Source organism: Falco rusticolus, chromosome 14, assembly GCF_015220075.1.
Source record: "Falco rusticolus isolate bFalRus1 chromosome 14, bFalRus1.pri, whole genome shotgun sequence".
Lineage (NCBI taxonomy): Eukaryota > Metazoa > Chordata > Aves > Falconiformes > Falconidae > Falco > Falco rusticolus.
Window position 1 is genome coordinate 16,462,551 of NC_051200.1, and position 20,041 is coordinate 16,482,591.

At 46.7% G+C, this 20,041-nt stretch overlaps 1 protein-coding gene across 2 annotated transcripts in view; it reads right to left on the reverse strand.

Annotated features, from left to right (window-relative positions):
- FGF13 (fibroblast growth factor 13) overlaps positions 1–15,479 on the reverse strand; it is a 263,266-nt gene extending 247,787 nt beyond the window's left edge. The window contains exon 1 of one of the 2 annotated variants that reach the window (XM_037407800.1): positions 15,083–15,479. In XM_037407800.1, coding sequence (XP_037263697.1) covers positions 15,083–15,131 — 49 coding nt within the window. In that variant the 5' untranslated portion in view covers positions 15,132–15,479. The remainder of the gene's footprint in view (positions 1–15,082) is intronic. The other variant, XM_037407802.1, reaches the window with a different exon arrangement.
- Between the last annotated feature and the right edge of the window lie 4,562 nt (positions 15,480–20,041).

The following is a 20,041-nucleotide window of genomic DNA, read 5'->3' on the forward strand; positions in this document are numbered from 1 at the left end:
TTCACCAGCACTTCCTTTGGGCCTGACAGAGAAGGGCTTGCAGCAATACCTACCATCACTTTGGATTCAGGATCACAAACAACTCATTGTATCCCAATAGTTCACATGCAGCCTGAGCAAAGATATTACTTTTCTGGGGAGGAAGAACAAGGGTGAGAAACACAACGAAATATATCATGGGAGTGACGAACTGGAAGGCTGGGTCCTTAAGAGAAGCTGATTTTCTTGCCTCTTCTCACACAGATGTGTTTGCTCTGGCAGTACAAGCAGCCATTCCTCCGCCCCGCAGCAGACATGCCATGGGAGCTGTGTGTCAAGACACTGTGGGTAGGACCAATTACCCATTTTGGGGATAACACAGGGACTTTTCTTTGCAGGAAAGTACTGGCGAGGTACCCACTCCCTTTTTGCTATACTCTCCCATGCTTTAGGCTGATCAAAAGTGGGTCTTTATGATTCACAAGGGCCTTAACAAGAGCACAGGAAGGATTTACATGTTTGTCAACCCACATCGACTTATGGACAGCATCCCACAGTGTCAGAGAAACTGAAACAGGAACTAGTTCCCAGAGGTAGCCAAGGCATAGGAAATGATTTTGCAAACCATATTAGCCTACTGAAAGAGGTGGAAAACTGTGAGTCTTTGCACTTGGAAGCTCCCCTCACATGTACCCTTAACATCTCTTACAGATGAAGGGACAAGGATCAAGACACAACCTATTTCCTACAGGAAGACTGAAAAAAAACCACTAACCTGAGTACAAAAAAAGAGTGTTTAATACTACAGCACCCAGCAAAAAGTCTGTTATTACAGCAGATGGGAACTTAGCAACCACCATGTCACATCAAAAGGAAGCTCAAGAAGTTTTAGTCTTCTACTTTAAAACCTGCCCCACGCCTTTCTCATACGCCTGCATGTCCCAATCAATTACTTTACGTCAAAGCCTTGTTACACACACACAGACTTTCAATTGATTCACTCAAGTCAGTGAGCAAAGAAATTACATCTTGGAAAATAAAGCTGGGCAGACTAGGGCAGCCTGCTTCATCACTATGAGACTTAGAAGTTCGAAACAAAAGCAGATCTGGTTTCACCCCACAGCTCGATTGTAAGCTTCAGAGCACCTGCTGCTCTGAGACACCCTGTTAGCTGGCCTAATCATCAGGCAGCCCACTGATTTTTCGTATCAGTGCAGGCAGGGTATTATGCCTACAAGTACAGTCACGTTCCACATCAAGATCTTGTTTATCTGGCAATAAACATACACTAATCAAAGTAGTATTAGCTTGAATTTATAAAGCATGAGCTGTTCTTTCTACATAGCAAAACACGAAGACATCCTATAGCATATTACAAACCTGAATACTGATTAGAAAAGGTACATACAACCAACATTTCCATACTTTGTGGTGGCATTAGTCAAAAACTGCGATATCACACCACAGTCTTGATTCCCACCATATGCATCAAGGTATTAACCATCCTTCAAGGCCTTTGACTCAATAATCCTTACATTTGTGGATAAAGGTAAAACATAAATAAGGAAGAAATAAAGATTAAGTGAATGGAGGAGACTGAATTACACACTTTTGACACCATAATTCCCAAAGCCAAACTGTGAAGCACAAACTACCATATTACAGTGAAACTAGAGAAGCAGCAGCTGCCTCCAAGACCATCCAGCACAGTAAGTACATTGTAAAATTTCATGCCACACTTTCAGTTGCAGCATCATCCAGGTGATCTTTGAAGAGGTAAACTAAACATAGGATCCTGCTACCTTTTATTCACCAAAAGGTGTTTCTGCTGATTCGCAAGATCACATTTCAGGAGCCAAATCCATTTGTTTTATATATTTCAGTCTCTATTAAAATTGCTGGAACTATCATGGCAATTTGTCCTACACATACAAATCCCATATTGCAGAATCAAGCCTCAATACAGTTTAATCTACATATCTCCAGGCTTATATTAAAACACAACATTGATTCAACACAAAAATACTATTTCTAAAAAAGAAAAAAAAATGGAAAAAGAGTCCAAACATTTAAAATCTTCATCACAACAGTGGTCAGCACCACAACATGCAAAGTATATCACACTCCCACTGAGGATATTTCTCAGCAAGACTGATACTGAGCAGCACAAACCACGTTTCAACCTAACCTGACAAGACAGTACTGGTGCAAGCTCTGTTCTTAGTAAGGTGTCACCCAAATAAACACAGATAAGCTATCAAAGTCTCTTACCTGGAGAATTATTCAAACACATTCCATGCACAGTAATAGTTTAAAATGTTTAAAGCAGTAATAAAAACAGTAACTGGAGATCCTACTGAGGAGGCTAAAGTGCCTCAAGACATATAAAAGAATAGGGTGTTTCACATTGAGTGTAATAATTTGCTGATGAATTAACAGCAACAATTTTAACTTTATGAAAGAAGAGAAACGCATTATCTTCACCTCTTAGTGACAGAGGTACTACTTTGACAAACAGCTCATTCACACAAGTTTGAATGGGAGGCATGGAAGCGTGCCACGTTTTGTTGATTTCTTTTATAAGCCTTTTGCCACTCACTCCGTCTTCCTCATACACAGTCAATTGGTCCTTCTGAAATACATTTAATGTAAGAATTTGTGACAATAGGAACATAACACGACAAGAATATGTGACATTCAGTGATACGGGGCCCAAACCAGAGTGCTAAGACTTTTTGGGTAAATGAAAAGTAGAGGTGCTTGGCACCCTGCAGGACACATTGTCAAGGTTTTTTGCAGTGTTTTAGGTTGTCAAACCTGTGTGCTTTCACCACAGCCCAGTATTACTGCTAAGAGTCTCAAAGACATGGCAGTTGGGGATTCTTCCCTTTCAAAACTACTACAGAAGTTAACCCCGTTGACACCATTAGAAAAGACAAGTACCTAAATTTCCTTTCAAGCTACTTTATCAGTGAAAGCAAGATTTGGCCTCCAAATCCCAAATATATATCTGATAATTATTCAGGTAAGTCCAGTAGAAGCACACACTTTGAATTCAATGGAAATGTGCATGTACCACCACATTACTTTCAACACGTCAGTAAAGGTATTTATGTTTCTGTGACAGAGTTTCCCACGTGTAGAAAAAAAAAAAATCAAATAATAATTCCAGACCTCATTTTTGGGGCTCACTGACACTGGTGCAATGTGTGGGCTTTCAGAGGACTGGTTATTAGGGTAGTACTTGTCTCAATATGGTGCAAGTCCAGGATAGACTGGGGGGGAGGGGGGGGTTAATGGTAAGCGGACAGGCAAACTCTGGGAAACTCAAGCGTAGAAGGGAGATATCTGAAGGCTTCATTTAAATGTATAGTTTCATTCTTGGGTGTTTGAACCAGTACACATAGGACACAGATTTTAACAAGCAACACAAAATACCCTCAGTTTAGGACACTGAAGAGGTGAAAAATCACACTTGGTGACAGAAGTTTTTTTAAATCCTTGAGTTCTGACTAATCAGACCATTACACTCGACAGAACTGAGTCTCTCATTTCCAACACAGCTACTTAACTTTTTTTTTTTAATTTGTAAGCCAAGTACTGTCTCTCTTTATTAGAAGTCAGCCTTTCCTGCCGCTTCAAAATTTGACTGCTTTTCTGACAATCTGCAAAACTCCCAAAACCTACTTAGGCAATCAATTCAGCAAGTTAAACTGGTATGCAAAGGTATTTCTCTTTGTATACTCAGTATTTGCAACACCTTCAGTGGCTCAAATGCTAATAGTTTTGCCAGCTCCTGCCAACAGTCATTGATAAACCTGTATCTTTGGTCCTCTTATGAGAAGCCCTGGAGTTGCAGCAAATTCAGAAGCTCCCTTTCCTTCTCGTACCTCTCTACCTCCATCTCTGTGTCATCACTAACTTCATCTCTCCCTTGACCCTGGCTCCACTGAAAGTCTTCCCACCAATCACTTCCCGCCTCGGCTACCCTCAGTGCTTCTCTTCTGGTCTTCATAAATCCACACTCTGCAGTAAGAAAATACGTGGTCAGGCTCCCAGAAACAGTGATAAATTACACCCATAATATCGCCTCTTCCATTACATTTTTCAGCTTCCTCATGCTCTCCAGAGCCTTTTCAAAGCTAATTTTCTATCGTTCAAAGTTTCACAGGATTTGCTTTCTCCTGGCACTCCATCACACTTTCTCCCCCTTGCACTCCCATTCTGGCATCTCTTATTCCTTCCACAAATCGCAAAGCAATTGAAAGTTCATTCTTCACCATACAGTGCGCAGTGAAATAAAAACAAGACACATCCAGTCCAAAAGGCACATATACAAAACCTCCCTGCCTCACTACAAAGCTTCTCACCATCCTCCACTCCACTGCGTTGAAATTGTGCCTTTTTTTCCCACAAACCCTTTTATTCCAAAATGTATTCCTAACATTGTTCAGAAGTGCCTAACCAATTTTTCTGATCATACTCAAAAGTCTTGCAAAAACATCCCAGTTCTGACTGGAGGGCTTCTCAGATCAAGGGTGGAACAAGGACATAGATGGAAAACCTGACAGGTCTTTTTCCGTAAAATAATTCTGGTATGCTTTTTTCCTGAGTAGCTTCAAAGAAGTTTTGCTTATGTCTCAATGAGGGAACAAATACAAGTGTTTAAACCCTGAAAGCTGCCATGAAAAAGAATTGACAATTTTCACAGCTCTGCATAATCCTGCTCTCCTCTGTATTCAGTGCTGCCACTTCAGTGTCCTAAACAAGAACATCCACTGTTCTTAAATGCACTACTAGGAAAAAGTACAATTTTACCTTCCGTCTTCTGTGCTGTTCTCTGCTCATATATGAGTTACTACATGAATAGCCACAAAGCTTTCACTCATTTCCTTCATCTACTACTTGGATACCCTATATGAAAAGGCTATTATTTGTACCAATTTGTTACTCCCAACATCCTAGAAACCATGTGATAGAAAATTTTCCCAAAGCCACAATTATAGAAACAACACTTAAAAACTGGTTTCTGCACTGGTATTTTGAAAAGGAAAAAACCCCAACAACCAAACAAAACAACAACCAGCTAAAAAACCAACCCCAAAACCCCTTTTCCAGCCAAAGACGCAGCTTTCCAGTGGCCACGCAACACAAGCCTGTAAGCTCAACAGACCAGATAACAAACTCCAGCATTAGACTCATTGCTTTGTTGCTTCCCTAGCCAGGAAGCATCCTGACACTGGGGTGGAACAGAAACAGGTCACGCTTCATCCCAGAAATCTTTTCTGAGCTCCTGGAACTGGCCTCACTGTCTTTCTGCTGCTGTAGCCTTCCCATCAGGTGACCAGAGAAGAGACTTGCCATTTGATCCCTTTTGACTCACTTCACTTTCACCACCTTTTATTGACTTCCACCAAAATAGATTAAAAAAAAAATAACATCCTTTCTTCAGAAAGCAAATACAGGGCAGACAGGGAAGAAGAGAAAAGAAGAGCAGCAAATGAAAGTTGTTCTAGGTCTCCTTGCCCAATCACTTGAAACCAGCTATTTTTGGCAGTCTCTGAACATTCAGTCACTGGTATGCAAGATGAGAAGCAAACGTAAAGCAGAGCACATGACAAACCTGCACTGATCATACATCAGTATGGTTGCAGAGACCTTCCTCCTATTTGCAGTCAGAAGAATTATTACTTCAACATCTGCAGTGGTGGGTAGGAGGGAGCACCTGTACTACACGATGGTCTCAAAACAATTACAAATCATGACTCCCCCAGGCAATGCATACGCCTGCGATTCCCACCAATACTACAACTCCCCAAAATACCACCACATCTTTATTTCACTAGAAAAGAGACCTTCACGGTTCAGGTATTCCAGCTCTGCACCCCATGAGAAGTGACAATGGCTTGCAGTGGCAATTGGCTCCATCATAGTTTCTTATTCTTTTGCAGCACTCAGAGGAACAAAGCATAAGTGACAGCAGTTCAGAGTACTGTGTATAATTACAATTAAAAAAATTAACATTTTCAAGACAGCACTGTAGCACAGCTTGGGCAGATTGAGATACAAGAGCAACATAAGATATTTGTATGTCTATTGAACATAAAGATAGCTGTATAGAAATTCATAGCAGATGTAAAATCCAAAGAAAAAAAAGTTTCTACGTAAGCAATTTGACAGAACGTTGACAATGTGTGGAAGTCAATCCAGTCTGAGCTACTGGAACAAACATTGTGGCCAGTACCAGGGAACTACTGAGAGATGCAAGGGGGAGGGGCGGGGAAGTAAAAAAGGTGCCTACTGCCTTCTGTGATTTTGGTAACTCCTGAAGAAACGGCTGAAAAAAAATCAGAAGAAACTTCTCTCTCCCCCTGTGTGTCTGATGGGCAGGTAAGACAGAGTTTGAGGCCAGGCGTGAGCAAATGACATGGTGCAGTTGACTTGGAGCTTATTCGGCAACACTCCCTTCTCCCCATCCCTCTCCTGTCAAGCCTTCCTCTCTGGTTCTTTCATACTTTCTTTCCATTGCATCTTTCCTATTTTATGTACTTTTCCCCTTCATCTAGAAAAAATCAGAAATACTTCTAAAATTGAGGAAAAACTCACCTATAACAGACAAGGAAAAACTCCAAGGATTCAATACACAAAACAAACAGAAAAATCAAAACCAGATTAGTGCTAATTACCACTGGATTTGCAAACACAGGCTATGGGGGGCAGGGGAAAACTGTTCAGAACTCCTAAACTTCTATAATTAAACCAAGTGTGTCAATAAAACCTGCATGAGCCTCCTGGCAGCGGAGAGCTCGGGGCCATCACCTCCTCCTCCTGCATGAGGAGCTGAAGTCCCGGCTGAAATCACTGACACAACGGGAAAGACCACCTTCTGCCAGGAGAAAGAGTGAATTTTCTGTGTAATTCCTTTCACTTGTCCCATTCTAATGAGAACTGCAATTAGCCAGCTACCTTCGTCATCAGAAGTTGAGGCTAAGCCACAAAGCCCTCTTCAGCCACCACGTTGTCCTGCAAGTCCAACCGTGTCGTGCCCAGGTGCCATCGGCCGGGGCCTCTGTGCGGGGAGGCCGGGGCCGGTTCCCCACAGCCCGGCCGCAGCCATGTGCTGGCGCCTCTAGGGAAGTGCCTTGGAGACGGGAGGAGTGAGGGGGAGACGTGTGAGGAACAACCCTGGGAGCGCTGGGAAAGCACCTCGGAGACAGGGGGAATGAGGGGAAGACGCATGAGGGACAGCCCTTGGAGCGCCGGGGCTGGTGAAGGCGGAGGGGAGCGGGCGCGCCAGGCCGCGGGGCAGTGGAGACCGCCGGGGAGCAGGCGGAGACCCCAGGCCAGAGCAGCTGAGTATTCCCTGACGGAGCCGCAGCCCATGGTGAGCCCATGCTGGAGCAGGTTTACCCCGGAGGACTGCAGCTCGCGGGAAGGACGCAAGCGGGGCAGGGAGCGGCGTGAGGAGGAAGGAGCAGCAGGGGCGAGCGCCCACGGAGTGACCCTGAGCCCCAGCCCTGCTGCGCTGCTGGGGCAGGGGAGCAGCTACAGGAGCTGGGGGTGGAGGAATGAAGCTGGGGAAAAGGAAGGGGAGTGGGGAAGGCATTTGACTTTTTGTCTTTATTTCTCACCATCCGACTCTACTTTAATCGGCAATAAATTATTTTTTCCCTAGGCAAGGTTGTTTTGCCCGTGACGGTCATTAGTAAGGGATTCCCCTGTTTTTGTCATCTCGACCCATGAGCTTTTCCATCTCATTTTCTCCCCCTTCCTGTTGAGGAGGGTGAGCAAGAGGGGCTGGGTGGGCGCCTGGCAGCTGGCCAAGGTCAACACACCATGAGTACATTCCCTCTTGGCACACTATGTTTTAAGGGGATGGAGGAGGAAGAAGATAAGAAAAATACTCACAAACACTACTGTTTATGAAATCCCACGTCTGTGTTGCCAGTCTCTGTTGTTAAACCTTACACGAACATGGAGACAGAAGCCCACCAGAGCAGTACAGCAATGCTACTGGATTGCCTATGCTGGTGTCTAAAACTGATGAACAGAGATGAAGCCGTCACTTTACAAAAGCCAGCAAATGCCTGTGGACCACCCAGGTCAGATGGGGATTACACGATGCGTAGATTTGATCTGATCCCACCAAGACAAAAAGGAATTCATCCTGAATTGGGTGGTATCTAAAAGCACATGTATCAAAAATACCAAGCACTTTGTTAAACAATTTATTCTTAAAGCAACCAACAGAGCCTTCTATCAATTATGTCAGGCCTCAGCTGAAAAGCATCTAGAGATTACTTGGGCCACAGAAGAGAGTAATCTCTACAACTACACCTTCATTTCAGCTACAATCACCCCCACAGCATCAAAGGTAATGAAGCACCACTAGTTCAGATTTAGTCAATCTTGAACGGTGTGTGTGTGATACAAACCAGCCCAATGGCAATTCAGTTGCTATTTCAGGAATACCTCTTCTTCCCACTTCATTTCAGTCCCTCTGCTCCCTCCTACCTCAGTGTGATGCTCTAATTATTCAAACAACGTAAGCAGCGTTCAATCCATGCCAGCCCTTTCTTCCTTTAGCACTGACCTTGCCTTATACATCACTCTCACAAAACTAATTAAGTGCAGAACAGTCTCACTGTACACTCTCTTCATGAAAAGAACTGAATGGTTACCTGCCTGAGGGTGCAATTCAAATTATTTTTGCCTTTGTTTCTCTCAGCAAAACAATACAAATATTAAGCAAGAAACCAGACAATTCAAAGAAACCTTTTACTCAAGTTACCACACAAAAACATAAAAGGATTATTGTAAATAACATACTCCTTTAGCTGTTTCATTTTGGTTTTTAACATATGTCTTTTCATGTAAGCTTGGCCAAGACATGTTTTGGGAAAAGTGGGGAATTTTGTTGGGCCAAGAAACATAGTCAAGGAAAGAAAAGCAATGTTTGGGGAACACAGACCCAAGGGCCAGGCTTCACTATGAGGGATCCAAGTGGCTACAAAAGCTTCAGTCCTACAAAACAGATCTGAAACCACCAAATCTATAAAAGCACCCAGTAATCAACAAAGCAGTTCCTCTCTGATACACATTAACTGACAAACACAAAGATCCTGGACTGAAAAGAGTTAGCTGTAGGTCATCTAGGATGCAAAGCTTGTCCTCCCAGATATACAAATGGTTTGTTTGTACACAGAATCGACCACACATCTAGATTCACAGATGATTTTATAAAAGCATGAATACACTCTTTGCAGGGAGAAACCGAGGAACAGGATTTCCCACATCTTTGCTCCTGAGAAAGTGGTTCAAATAACCCTGGAGCTGACTCTTTTCCTAAGCACACTATAGCAATAACACACAATGGGGAACAGAGGAAGAAAATTAACATTCATTTGACCCAAGACTACACTGCAGCATGAAATTCCCCAAAGTGCAGGGGTAAGACCAATGCCTTGCAGGAAATCACGGTAAATGGCACAAATACATTTAATGACAAGTCTCCAGCATATTGTGGGTGGCCACAGATCAGAGATGCCAGAAGCCTGAGCCATACCAATTCTTATGCATCTGCTGTGGATGCTGGTACTCACCCCTTTGCAGCCCCCTGCAATGCTCTGTGCGGCTACTCATCCCTCAAGCTTCATCTGCCTGGGAGTTCTTCCTTTGAAGATGAGATTTGACATCTGCCAAGAAGCAACTATTATTTTTTCCTCCAGAAGCAAAAAAGATGGCTATCTTTTACTACCTTCTGTACAACACAAGTCCTTTGCCACAGACAGCAGCCATACGAGAACCAACAGTATCACAAACCGCAGAGTTTGGAGCTTGTCCCTGAAAATACTGCCTTACTGTGGATTTCCTCAGCTAACACTGAAAACCATTACAGAGCATCAGCATGAATGTGCTGGCGTTTTGATCTCAAAGGTCACTTCCATTTTTTTAATTGCTGGTGTTTCACCAACAGATGTCAGGGACCACTGCCTTGGGACTGAGAGGGAAGGACGTTTCTTTTATAAAGAGTTACTGTAGTTTGTGGAACCAAAACCAATCACAGATAATGAGTCATAACAGGAGGTAGTTACTGTAAATATTCCAAGCATGGGCACATTAACAACCACCCACTATATCAGAGGCAATGCCACAGGCAGACACAGAGAACTCCCACTGGTGTCAATAGGAATTTTGAATGGATCAGGACCTCAGCCAAGAGCTGGGTATGTATTGTAACCTGCAGCATTAAAATCCAGGATGGGGTGGGTCATGCCTCAGATTTTGGCTGTCGCTTTCCAGTGGGCGACGCAGGCATCTATTCAAAGTGGATCTGCAATCTCAAATTTCAGACAGGAGGCACAGAGATTTCTAGTGTGAAGCAAACAAAATAAAAGCATTGAGTTTAACTACTCATTCTTTAGTGTCATTAAATGTTTATGAAAAACACAAGTTCTGATGCATAAGTCAATAGCACCAATTGACCGAATAAGAGCCAATCTACTGCTGGCAAACACCTGCCTGAACAGAGGCTCAAGTTCATGTCAAACTGCAGCTGCTGATGGAGTTTGGTGGGGCTTTTCGTTTGGGATGCAAAAGAATTGGCACCCAAACTTCTGATAGAAAGACAAAAGAAATGCCCTGTCTCCCACATGAGTTGGCCAAGCAGCAGATAAGGGTGCCAGCACCACACTCCCTTCCCCCTTCTCACATGGGTCTGCACTTGCTGCTAATTTTGATTCAGTGGACTCAGACCAAGACATGGTCAGCTTACATGTTGCCTCTGCACCGCTCTTCTTCAGTCCCTGAAGTAAGTTACTTTCTCATGATTCAGTACTATAGAAATATAACTGTTGAGATCAGCTTCTTTATTTCTGTCAGCTTTTCTACAGACCTTTCAATCATAAGCCGCATTATACTATATTCCCATAAAGCCAGGAAAAGCAGTAATAGATACCTCAAAATTCTGACTTCTATTTTTCCTGCCAAGTGCTTTCTCTAAGTGCTTTGTTTTCTGCTGTCACTGAATTAGAATAGTACCTATACTTCCAAAGTCTTCACCCTTACTGTCACTATTTCAATAGCTTCTAATCTGAGAAGAGTGTATCAGCTTCGAAAATACTCCTCCTATTTTGCTTTCTGGAGAAAAAAAATGTTCTCTGCATTTTCTCACTGCTTACAGCTGAGGTTATCAGACTTCTGGGCAAAGCTACCCAAGTTTCTTTCAGTAAGAGCACGGCGACAGGAAAAGATCCCCCTGCGCCTGCCTCGATGGGGAAGGCAACAGCACATAAACTAATTAGTAAAAGGAAAACCAAATGAAGATGAACTTATCAGATTTAGGTTCAGATTCTCTACTCCATCCTTTGACTTTGCTTGGAAGAGCCACACAAATTGCAAAGCAGCCTCTGGAAAGAGTCTGGCTGTAATACCACACAGCACGAGCTCTTTAAGGCCCAGATCCAAAGTACAAGGATTTCAGCAGGTCTCGGCTCACTTTCTAATGCCCTGTATTCTCCTACTGCCCCATGCCTCTCCCCCAGATAAAAGGTTAACAAATATTTCATTCAAAATGGGTTGTGTTGATACAGCCCCAAGGCTTGCTGGGGACACTGGATATACTGTTCTCAAAGTGCAAAGTAAACGTTTTTTGAGAGAGAACTGGGCAAAGTCACCTGCCTTGCCACACACACGGCGCTCTGCACACCAGCTACGTGGCAGGAGAAGAACCCAGCTGGTGGGAACTGCACTGCAGCCAGTGGGAATGTACCTGGGGGGATTTCTTGAGCACATAGCTAACTTCCATTGAGGAAGAGCGGTTACCAACCATCAAGCTACCTCTGCAGGATGCTGAGCTGTTGTTACCCAGGTCCTCGTACTCCTGCAAATCCCCGAGAGAGCACAAAATGAGAAGAGACACAGGAACCTGCCCCATGCTTGAAACCACCAACACAGCTGGGACAAGCTTGCTTTCTGAAACAAGCTGCTCACTACCACAAATAAACCCCACTGTAGCAGCAGCCCAGCTGAACTACATTTGTAAAGCAGCTTGGAGGCTACCTAGGCTATCCTGCAGCTCTCTCAACACTCACACAGTTTAAAAAAAAATAATAATCAACACTAATATCTTATACATTCACAGTTAATGCAGCGTTTTGCAGAAAGTAAAGGTGCACATCCCTGACTTCATCAGGTTAATCCATAAGCTTTATTTAGATTGGGATAGTTAATTCTCAAACATCTGCAGCCAGGTTTAAAAGCAGCAAAATAGTGAGGAAAATCATCATCACCGGGTTTTCTAGGCAAAGCTTACAAGTGGGGCCAACAAACTCGGAAGCAAGTAGTTACTTTCCTCTTTAAGAAAAGATGTGAAGGAAACCTATTTCTTTAAAAATAGATTTTGGGACTTCTGTTACACCAGCGCAACTCCGCTGATACCACCACAGCCTTTAAGGAGAGGGCAATTTAACTTAAAATACCCATTGCAAGACAGCTACTTGCACTGGACTGTGCCGATTCCTACTGAAATCCATGGCCTTTCAAGGTTCTGTGTAAGTCAGGTTTCTCTACAAAGACCCACCCCAAATACTGGTTGCAGAAAGTGCCATTCAACAACTTACACAAAGCAGCTCCTTACATTAGGGCTGAATATGGCCCTCCCCGAGTTCTTTGGAGAAATACAGCAAAGTCTCATCTCAAGCACAACCCTGTCATGTATAAGAAAGCTTCAGGAGTAAGAAAGGCTGACACTGTTCTCACTAACAAAGTACTCCACATTTATTATGCAAATATAGCCCTGGGACACCTGCATTTACAGCAGGTATTACAATTACATCCTATATCTTACAGGATGTGGGGTACATGAACATATCACCACAATAACATACTCTCATATGAAACCTGATTGCATTGTTCTTTGAAGGAGCAGGTAACTAACTCAAAAACATACAGGCTTCTGTTTGGACTGGAGTATACCCAGTGCCACAGTATGGCTGCAGAAACGTGCAGGAAATGGATCCCATTTTCCAGACAAATTATTGCTTCTTTGTATAAACAAACAAAAAAACCACCAGCCTGTTTTTACTATGGCTAGATGCAAATTAAACATTCTCTCTAAAGGCAATAACACTTGCAATCGCCAAAAGAAAATTCAGGTGGTTCAGAGGAAAAAAAAAAAAATGTCCTATTTCAGTCTACAACACAAGAGGTTGTAGGTTGTAAAGAAGGCCACACAGCCTACACATTAACTGGTAAATACTACCTCCTTACCACTACCCCTGGACCCCTTTTAAAAGCCTATTTCACAAGCAGTAACCATCACTCACTTTTATACAGCAGTACTAGAACCACCTCATACATGTACCAGCTCCTCCTGCTGTATCTAAAACTGCCTCTTTACTTTGTGATAACAGAGAAAGTTTTATACGAGCTCCAAGAGCGTACCAGCATCTCCTAGAAGCAGAGTATCAGCATCAACTGTTTTTCTTGGGATTCTCAGAATATATACCTTCTGCTACACTGTCACCCCTGGAATCAAAGCCTTGTGCATCTCAGTCATTATTGACTCATTAACAGCAGATACAAAGGCCTTTGTCTCCGCATTTTCAAATACAGATATGTCCCAAAACCTATACACAGGCAATCCCAAGCATGAAGTTAATGTCGTTAAAACTTGTAATCATAGCACAAAAGGGAATATATCTTTGATTTAAAAAGCAAGCTTTCAAACAAATATAACACAAGTATGGAAAATTCCTTTTGTGTAAGATTATAAACACAGTTCTAAATCATGCAAAATATTCCTCAGAAAGGCAGGAGTCTTTTGTTCTGCATTGCTTAATAAATTATTTAAAGAGCATTTTAGTGAATAAGGCCACCATAAAACAAAACAAAAAAACCCAAAAACCCTCACCATCAAAGAAAATAATGTAAAGACAAAAAATATTTATTTACAAAATGTAAGGTTTTGCAATGCATCCGAATAGTGAATTTGATTATGTTGTAAAAAAAAACATAACCTGAGGAAAACACTAACACAGTTACAACTGGAAAGAGTTGGAGGAAAAAAGAACACAAAGTCTCAAAAATCTGGTGTTAAACACAAACTTTCAAAATCAAAAAACCGAAAAGTTTTTTTTTAAATAGTAGAAAGGATGATTTGTTTTGATTTGGCCTCTCAGGCTGCTAAAAAAAAGTGACAGGGAAGTGCCCATGACGTTTGATAAAACTAGTAAACGCGGAGCAGGTTTTTCCCCTCTCTCGGGGAGGCCAAGCGCAGACCCTTCACCGGGGCGCCCCGGCAGCCCCAGCCTGCCGCACGGCTGTACGCCGGGTGACATACACAGCTTTACCTACCAATCCACAGAGCCACCACTTACTGGAGAGATACCAGCGCACGCACCAGCTACCGCTCGGATGCGCTCCGAGCCCCCGAGCGCGGGTGCCACCGCAGAGCGAGCTGCGCGGGGGCTGCGGGCCCGCAGGGCGGAGGGCAGAGCCACCTGTGCGTGGCAGCCCGCAGCGGGCACCCCGCCCCCGGGCATGCACCCCCCGCGTGCACTGCACCCCCCCAGGCATCACCCCCGGAGCGGGTACCCCGCCCCCTCCGTGCCCCCAGCTGCCCCGCCGGTCCCGCGGGCCGGTCGGGATGGGGCAGCCTCCCGTGCCCGGCCCCAGCTGGGGGGTCCGCATGCACCCCCCAGCCTCTCGGCACCGGCGGGGCCCCGGCTCCGCGTCTCCATGGCGATGGCTCCGCCGGCCCGGCACGCTTCGGCCGGGGCCAGGGCCGGGCCGGGGCCGCCGGCAGCGCCGAGCAACCGCCCGGTCGGCGGCAGGGGGCCCGGCTCCCCCTGGCGCAGGGAGGGGGGGCACTTACTTTCGCCGGTGCCGCATTGAGCCGGGCCCCCCCGCGCCGTGCCGGGGTGCCGGTGCAGCGCCCCGCACGCCGGGCACCGGTTCCCCACCCGTGCCCGGGGTCCCCCGAGCTACGGACTCGCACCGGAGCGGTACCCTCCCCCCCCCCCGCCCCAGCGCGGTAAGGTCGGGCTGTCCGCGGTCGGGCCGGGGAACATGCTGTTCATCGGAGCGGCTGCGCCTGCCTTACCCTTGGAAGCATCTTTCTCTTCTTTGGGCTTGATCACCTTCCCGCTCATAGACCCCAGCTTGGGTGGGAAAATCCCCGGGAGCGTCGCGGATTCCGGCTGGACCCAGAGAAACCTCGGGCGGGGGGCAGCGTGCGTGCGTGTGGGGGATCCTCTACGCCGAAAAGGCAGAAATAACACCAACAGAAGGGGAGGGGAAAAAAAAATCGAGGAGCGGCGAGCTGCCCGCTCCCCGGCGCGCTGCCTCGGAGCCCGGCGGCGCCGCCGCGGTGCCTGCGGGAGCGGAGCGGGGCGGTGAGCGGGGGGCTCCGGCAGCCGCAGCACCGAGCCCCTGCGCCGCTCGCCGTGCCGGAGACAAAAGCGATTTTCCCTGTGTCTGCCTGGCCCTGGCCCCCTCCTTCCCCCCGCCTCCCCGGCTCTGCCTCCCCTCCCCAGGGCCAGGGAAGCGCAGCCGGTCCTGGAAGTCCCACCGACCGGGGCGGGGGGGGAGGGGGTACTGTGAGTTGGGCGGGGGATGGGGGGCTTTGGTTGTTTGCTTGGGTGTGTTGGGTTTTGGTTCGGTGTTGGGTGGGTTTGGGTTGGGTTTTTTTATTCGTATCCTCCCCTAATAATGGGATGGAGCAGCAGAGCTGCAGCCGTGGATGGGAGGAGGAGGACGCGAGTCCCCGGCACTGCAGAAGAGGCGGCAGGTTTACGCTCGCCAGCAGCAAGGAGGGCTGGAGCTAGAGCTGCCCCCTCCAGTCCCGCACCTCCCCCTCCCCATCGCCCAGCCCGGGCCCCCATGAAACGGCACCGAGAGGGGCAACGCGCATCCCCGCTGCCCTCCAGCCCCGGGACGGTGCCCCGCGACGGGCTGGGGGCGGCACAGGCCCGGCCTGCCCTCCCCTTGGGCAGCCGCTCCCACCCCCCATCCCGCAAAGCGGAGGCTGTGGCCTCCGGCGTCGCCCGAGCCCGGCAGCCTGTTGCTGCCGTCGCGGGAGTGCGAGGAGCCGGGGGACAGTGGAGGGGCTGGTGGGAAACGGGGGACACGCAAAGCTTGCGCCGTCCCGCTTCCAGCCCTGCTGCTCTGCCCTGGGCTGTGGGACGGGACTCTCCCTGTCTCCCCTCCGTCGGCCCTCGGGGAAGAGGGAGAGACACCCCCAAACCCAAGAGCCGCCGAAGCTCCTCTCACCTGTGCTACAAAACCGCTCCCCCCCTACCCCCTCCTTCGCCCCGTCCTCGGTGGGGGCAAAACTTCCCACGACCGAGACCACCGCGGGCGCCCATCCTTTGCCCCCCGCCGAGCGGGCGGGGATGGAAACCCGAAGCAGCCAGCGCCCCTTGGAGCCGGGCCCGGCAGCGCCCGAAATAAAGTGCTGGGAAGGGCGAGCCGCGACGCGCCGGGGGGAGCCCTCGGTGCGGCAGCCGGGCTGCCCCAGCCCCCCGGAGCGGCCTGTTTGGTGGGGGGACGCACGATGGACATCTCCAAGGCCCGGGGGCCAGGCACCCCCCGGAGGAAGACAATGTGACCAGGGCACTGCCCTCCCCGTGGCCTCTGGGCACTCCTCTGCTTGCCGTGCCCCGGGGCAGCCGCCGCACCGGGGGTCTGCGGGAGAGGCAGCAGCAGCCGCCGGGGCTGCGCGGCCGCTATTTTTAGCGGAGCCGAATTCCTTCCCCCTTCACCCTGCCTGCGCTCCAGCCCAGCGCCGGGGACAGCTGGGGGCAGATCGGCTTACCGCGGCCGGCGGGCCCCAGCCTTGCTCCTGCCCCGAGCCTGGGCAAACGAGGTAACGAGCCACCGCTGGCCCACAGCGTGGGGTAAAAGCCCCCCTCCCAGCTCACACAGGTGGCTGGAGCTCAGGTGGGACTAGGAGGATGAGGGCTGTTTAAGCGAAGAATGAGGAGCCAGGGTCAAAGCTGCCACGTGGAAGATCCGTATGCTTGTGCTTACTGAATGGCTTTCCCCTAAGAAATGCACAGAACACAAAATTGAACCCCACGTCCTCAGACAGAGCTCCTCCAGGCTTCCATGCATCTGTCTGCACAGTGAACAACCTCGGCTCTGTTTCTGGATCCAAGGAAGTGTCTTGGCAGGGTCAGCTTGGCTTCATGGAGGTTGAGGCTGCCCAGGGAAGTGGTTGAATCGCCATCCCTGAAGGTATTTAGAAGACACATAGGAGTGGCGCTTAGGGGCATGGTTTAGCCGTGGACTTGGCAGTTGTTAGGTTTATGGTTTGACTTAATGATCTTAAAGATCTTTCCCAGCCTACATGATTCAGTAAGCCCTCTGATGACAGTGGACTAAGGTGCTGTCAATATGATTGTTGTACTTGAGCCTTTCCTGTGATTTTTTTTTTTTTTAACACCTGCCAGGAGGATCAAAAACTTGGGCTTTCTCTTGGCCATTTCTCTCCAATTTAACTTGGACCACTGAAACCAGTGTGTCAGAAGAAGGGAAGTGGGGAAGGAGGGATTCTGCGGTTCAGCTGAGCCAGTGCTGTCAGTAGTAGCCAGTGAGCCACAGCAAGATTTCCGCTGGCCGATACAACTCAGACCCTATTTTCAAAGGCACTTGCAGTGACTTGGATGAGAATTACAAACAATTCACACCTCTGGTCCCAGCACCAAGGCCACTGATAAATGCTGTGTTTAGTACTGACAGTGAACTTGCCTTACATGAGCTATTCTCACCTTTGCCAGGAGATCTGTTAAATTTTACAGGAGTAGTTATTACATTGACCGAATGAGGCCTACACACTCAAACTAAACGTTGGAAGGAGGCAGCAGCTCAGCATGGTGCAGAGGAACTGTACCTACTGGTGGGCAGAGAGAGCTTACCCTGCTGTTTTGAAATGAGTTAGTTTTTCCCCTTACTAGCTAGAGGCTTAGAAGTGTCAGATAAAACAGTAATAAAATATGGTGTTATGCATGCAAAATATAAGGGGATTTGCATGAAGGCTTATTGCAGTCTGGGTACAGTTTGCATAGCCTTTACTTTTAAAGCTACCTTGATGGCTTAAGTATTCTAGTGCAGAGGGTATTTGGGGTTGGGGCACTGACTTAGGTCGTCAGATTGCCTCATCAGTTCCTTGCTTTGATGTGAGCATCTCTGGATTTGGGGTAAATCACGTAAGGTCTAGCTTTGCAACAAGGTTTTGTTAACTAACTCACAAATATTTAAATATGAACCTGAGCCTTAGGATGCCTGTACATCGCTTTCCAACTATAGTAAGGAAAAGTGTCACCTCATTGCTTTACAGCTATAATACTGGAAACTGAGAAGCACTCAGATGCTGTGGAGACAGAACTGATATGCAACAAGCTACATATAGCAGCCAGGCTTACACAGAAATTTACCTATGTGTGGCCATGACACAGAGCTTGTACCTCTCATTGACAGCATTCTCTGAGTTTCTGAATTAGAAACCATTTCTGCACTTCCAGATAAATCAGACATACAGAAGAAGTAGCTTTAGTGATGCTTAATACAAAGAAATCTGATGTTGCGTGCAAATGCTGTTTGGGTGTTCCCAGTCACCTGAGTGGCTAGGGAGGGTTTAAATTCAAGACTCTTTTTGGTGGGGGGAGCAGGATTTAAAGTCAAATATAGTGAATTGCTGTAACTGCACACCTTTTGTGCTCCTCCCAAGACTGCGATGGAGTCATCTAAACTGAGTGGCAACAAGCCAGCAAGGCAGCACAAACAGTTGAAGCATCATCTGTACCCTTTTATGGTTCCTGAACTCTCCTGCCCAGAGGGACAAACACGATTGCCCCAAGCACAGTGAAGTCTCACAAGCTCCAAGTGTGAAGTGAAACATGAGGCTTTTGCAGCAGAGGCACACACAGCAGGTCATATTTGGGCTTGCCGAATATTTGCAGCTCGGGGTTGCTCTCTGGAACCAAACGTGGCAGAGCTGACGTGCTGCACGGAGCTGTGCCTCTGCAGAGGGTATTTATTCCCCTGGGAACATCTCCTGGAAGGTTCTGACTTGGCACGGGTTCGGCTAACTCTCGTATCATTTACAATCTGAAATTGTAAACTATAAGTGCCTTTATACAACATAACTATTGCTGCTTAATGTCCAATAGCTGTACGGTTTGCCCATAAAACACATACTCAAGTCAAGAACATGCTTTTCCTACCCTCGTAAAATATCTATAGAGACATATATCCCCTGAGGAATGCTGGTACTCACGTAGATACATAGTGGCATTGCTCCTCAGTGTACTTTTCCCTTGGTTCTTTGGCTTATTCTCAAGTTGAAATTTTCTCTTTTCTGCAGGCAGTGGTTTGTAAAAGGTCCAGATTCTACTGTTTTATATAGTGGGAATTTTACATTATGAATTTAAAACAGTCCAGCAAGTTTAAATCAGCTTTGTCATGATGGTTCCTGTTATGTTCCCAGTTAAATCTGAAGTTAAACTTTTCCTGCATTCAGGTGGAGCAGAATTAGGCCTTAAATTTAAGATTCCAAACATGATAAAGCCTCAGTAATATAAGTACTTAGTCCTAATTTTAAATTATATTTTAATATTCATACTGGCATCTAGAGGTATCCATTGCATTATGATAAAATAAGTAAATGATGCAGTGGGCATGTCTATAATTTTGCTGCCACTGTTTTGTAATGACGCTTATAAAATTGGTGCAAATGAACTTACCACTTATTTGCATCGGCTTATTGCCTGGCCCACCACTGCTTTAACTGGAATGTTAGGGCAAGTTTCTTTACTACCAGTTGTGTGATTTAACAAAAGCCACAAAGCTTTAAAGGTGAGGTATGTACTAAATACAAGTCCAAAGCACAGCCTATTCTCTAGCAGGTACATCCCTGTTCTAAAGGATGTTTAATGTGCTCCCCATCTTATTTTTACCATTCCTATTCATACGCAGTCTTTAGTGCTACACAGAGGATCCGTTTTGAGCAGACAACTTGCTGTAGAGAATCTTCCTCTTTTTGATTGCCCAAACCCAACTG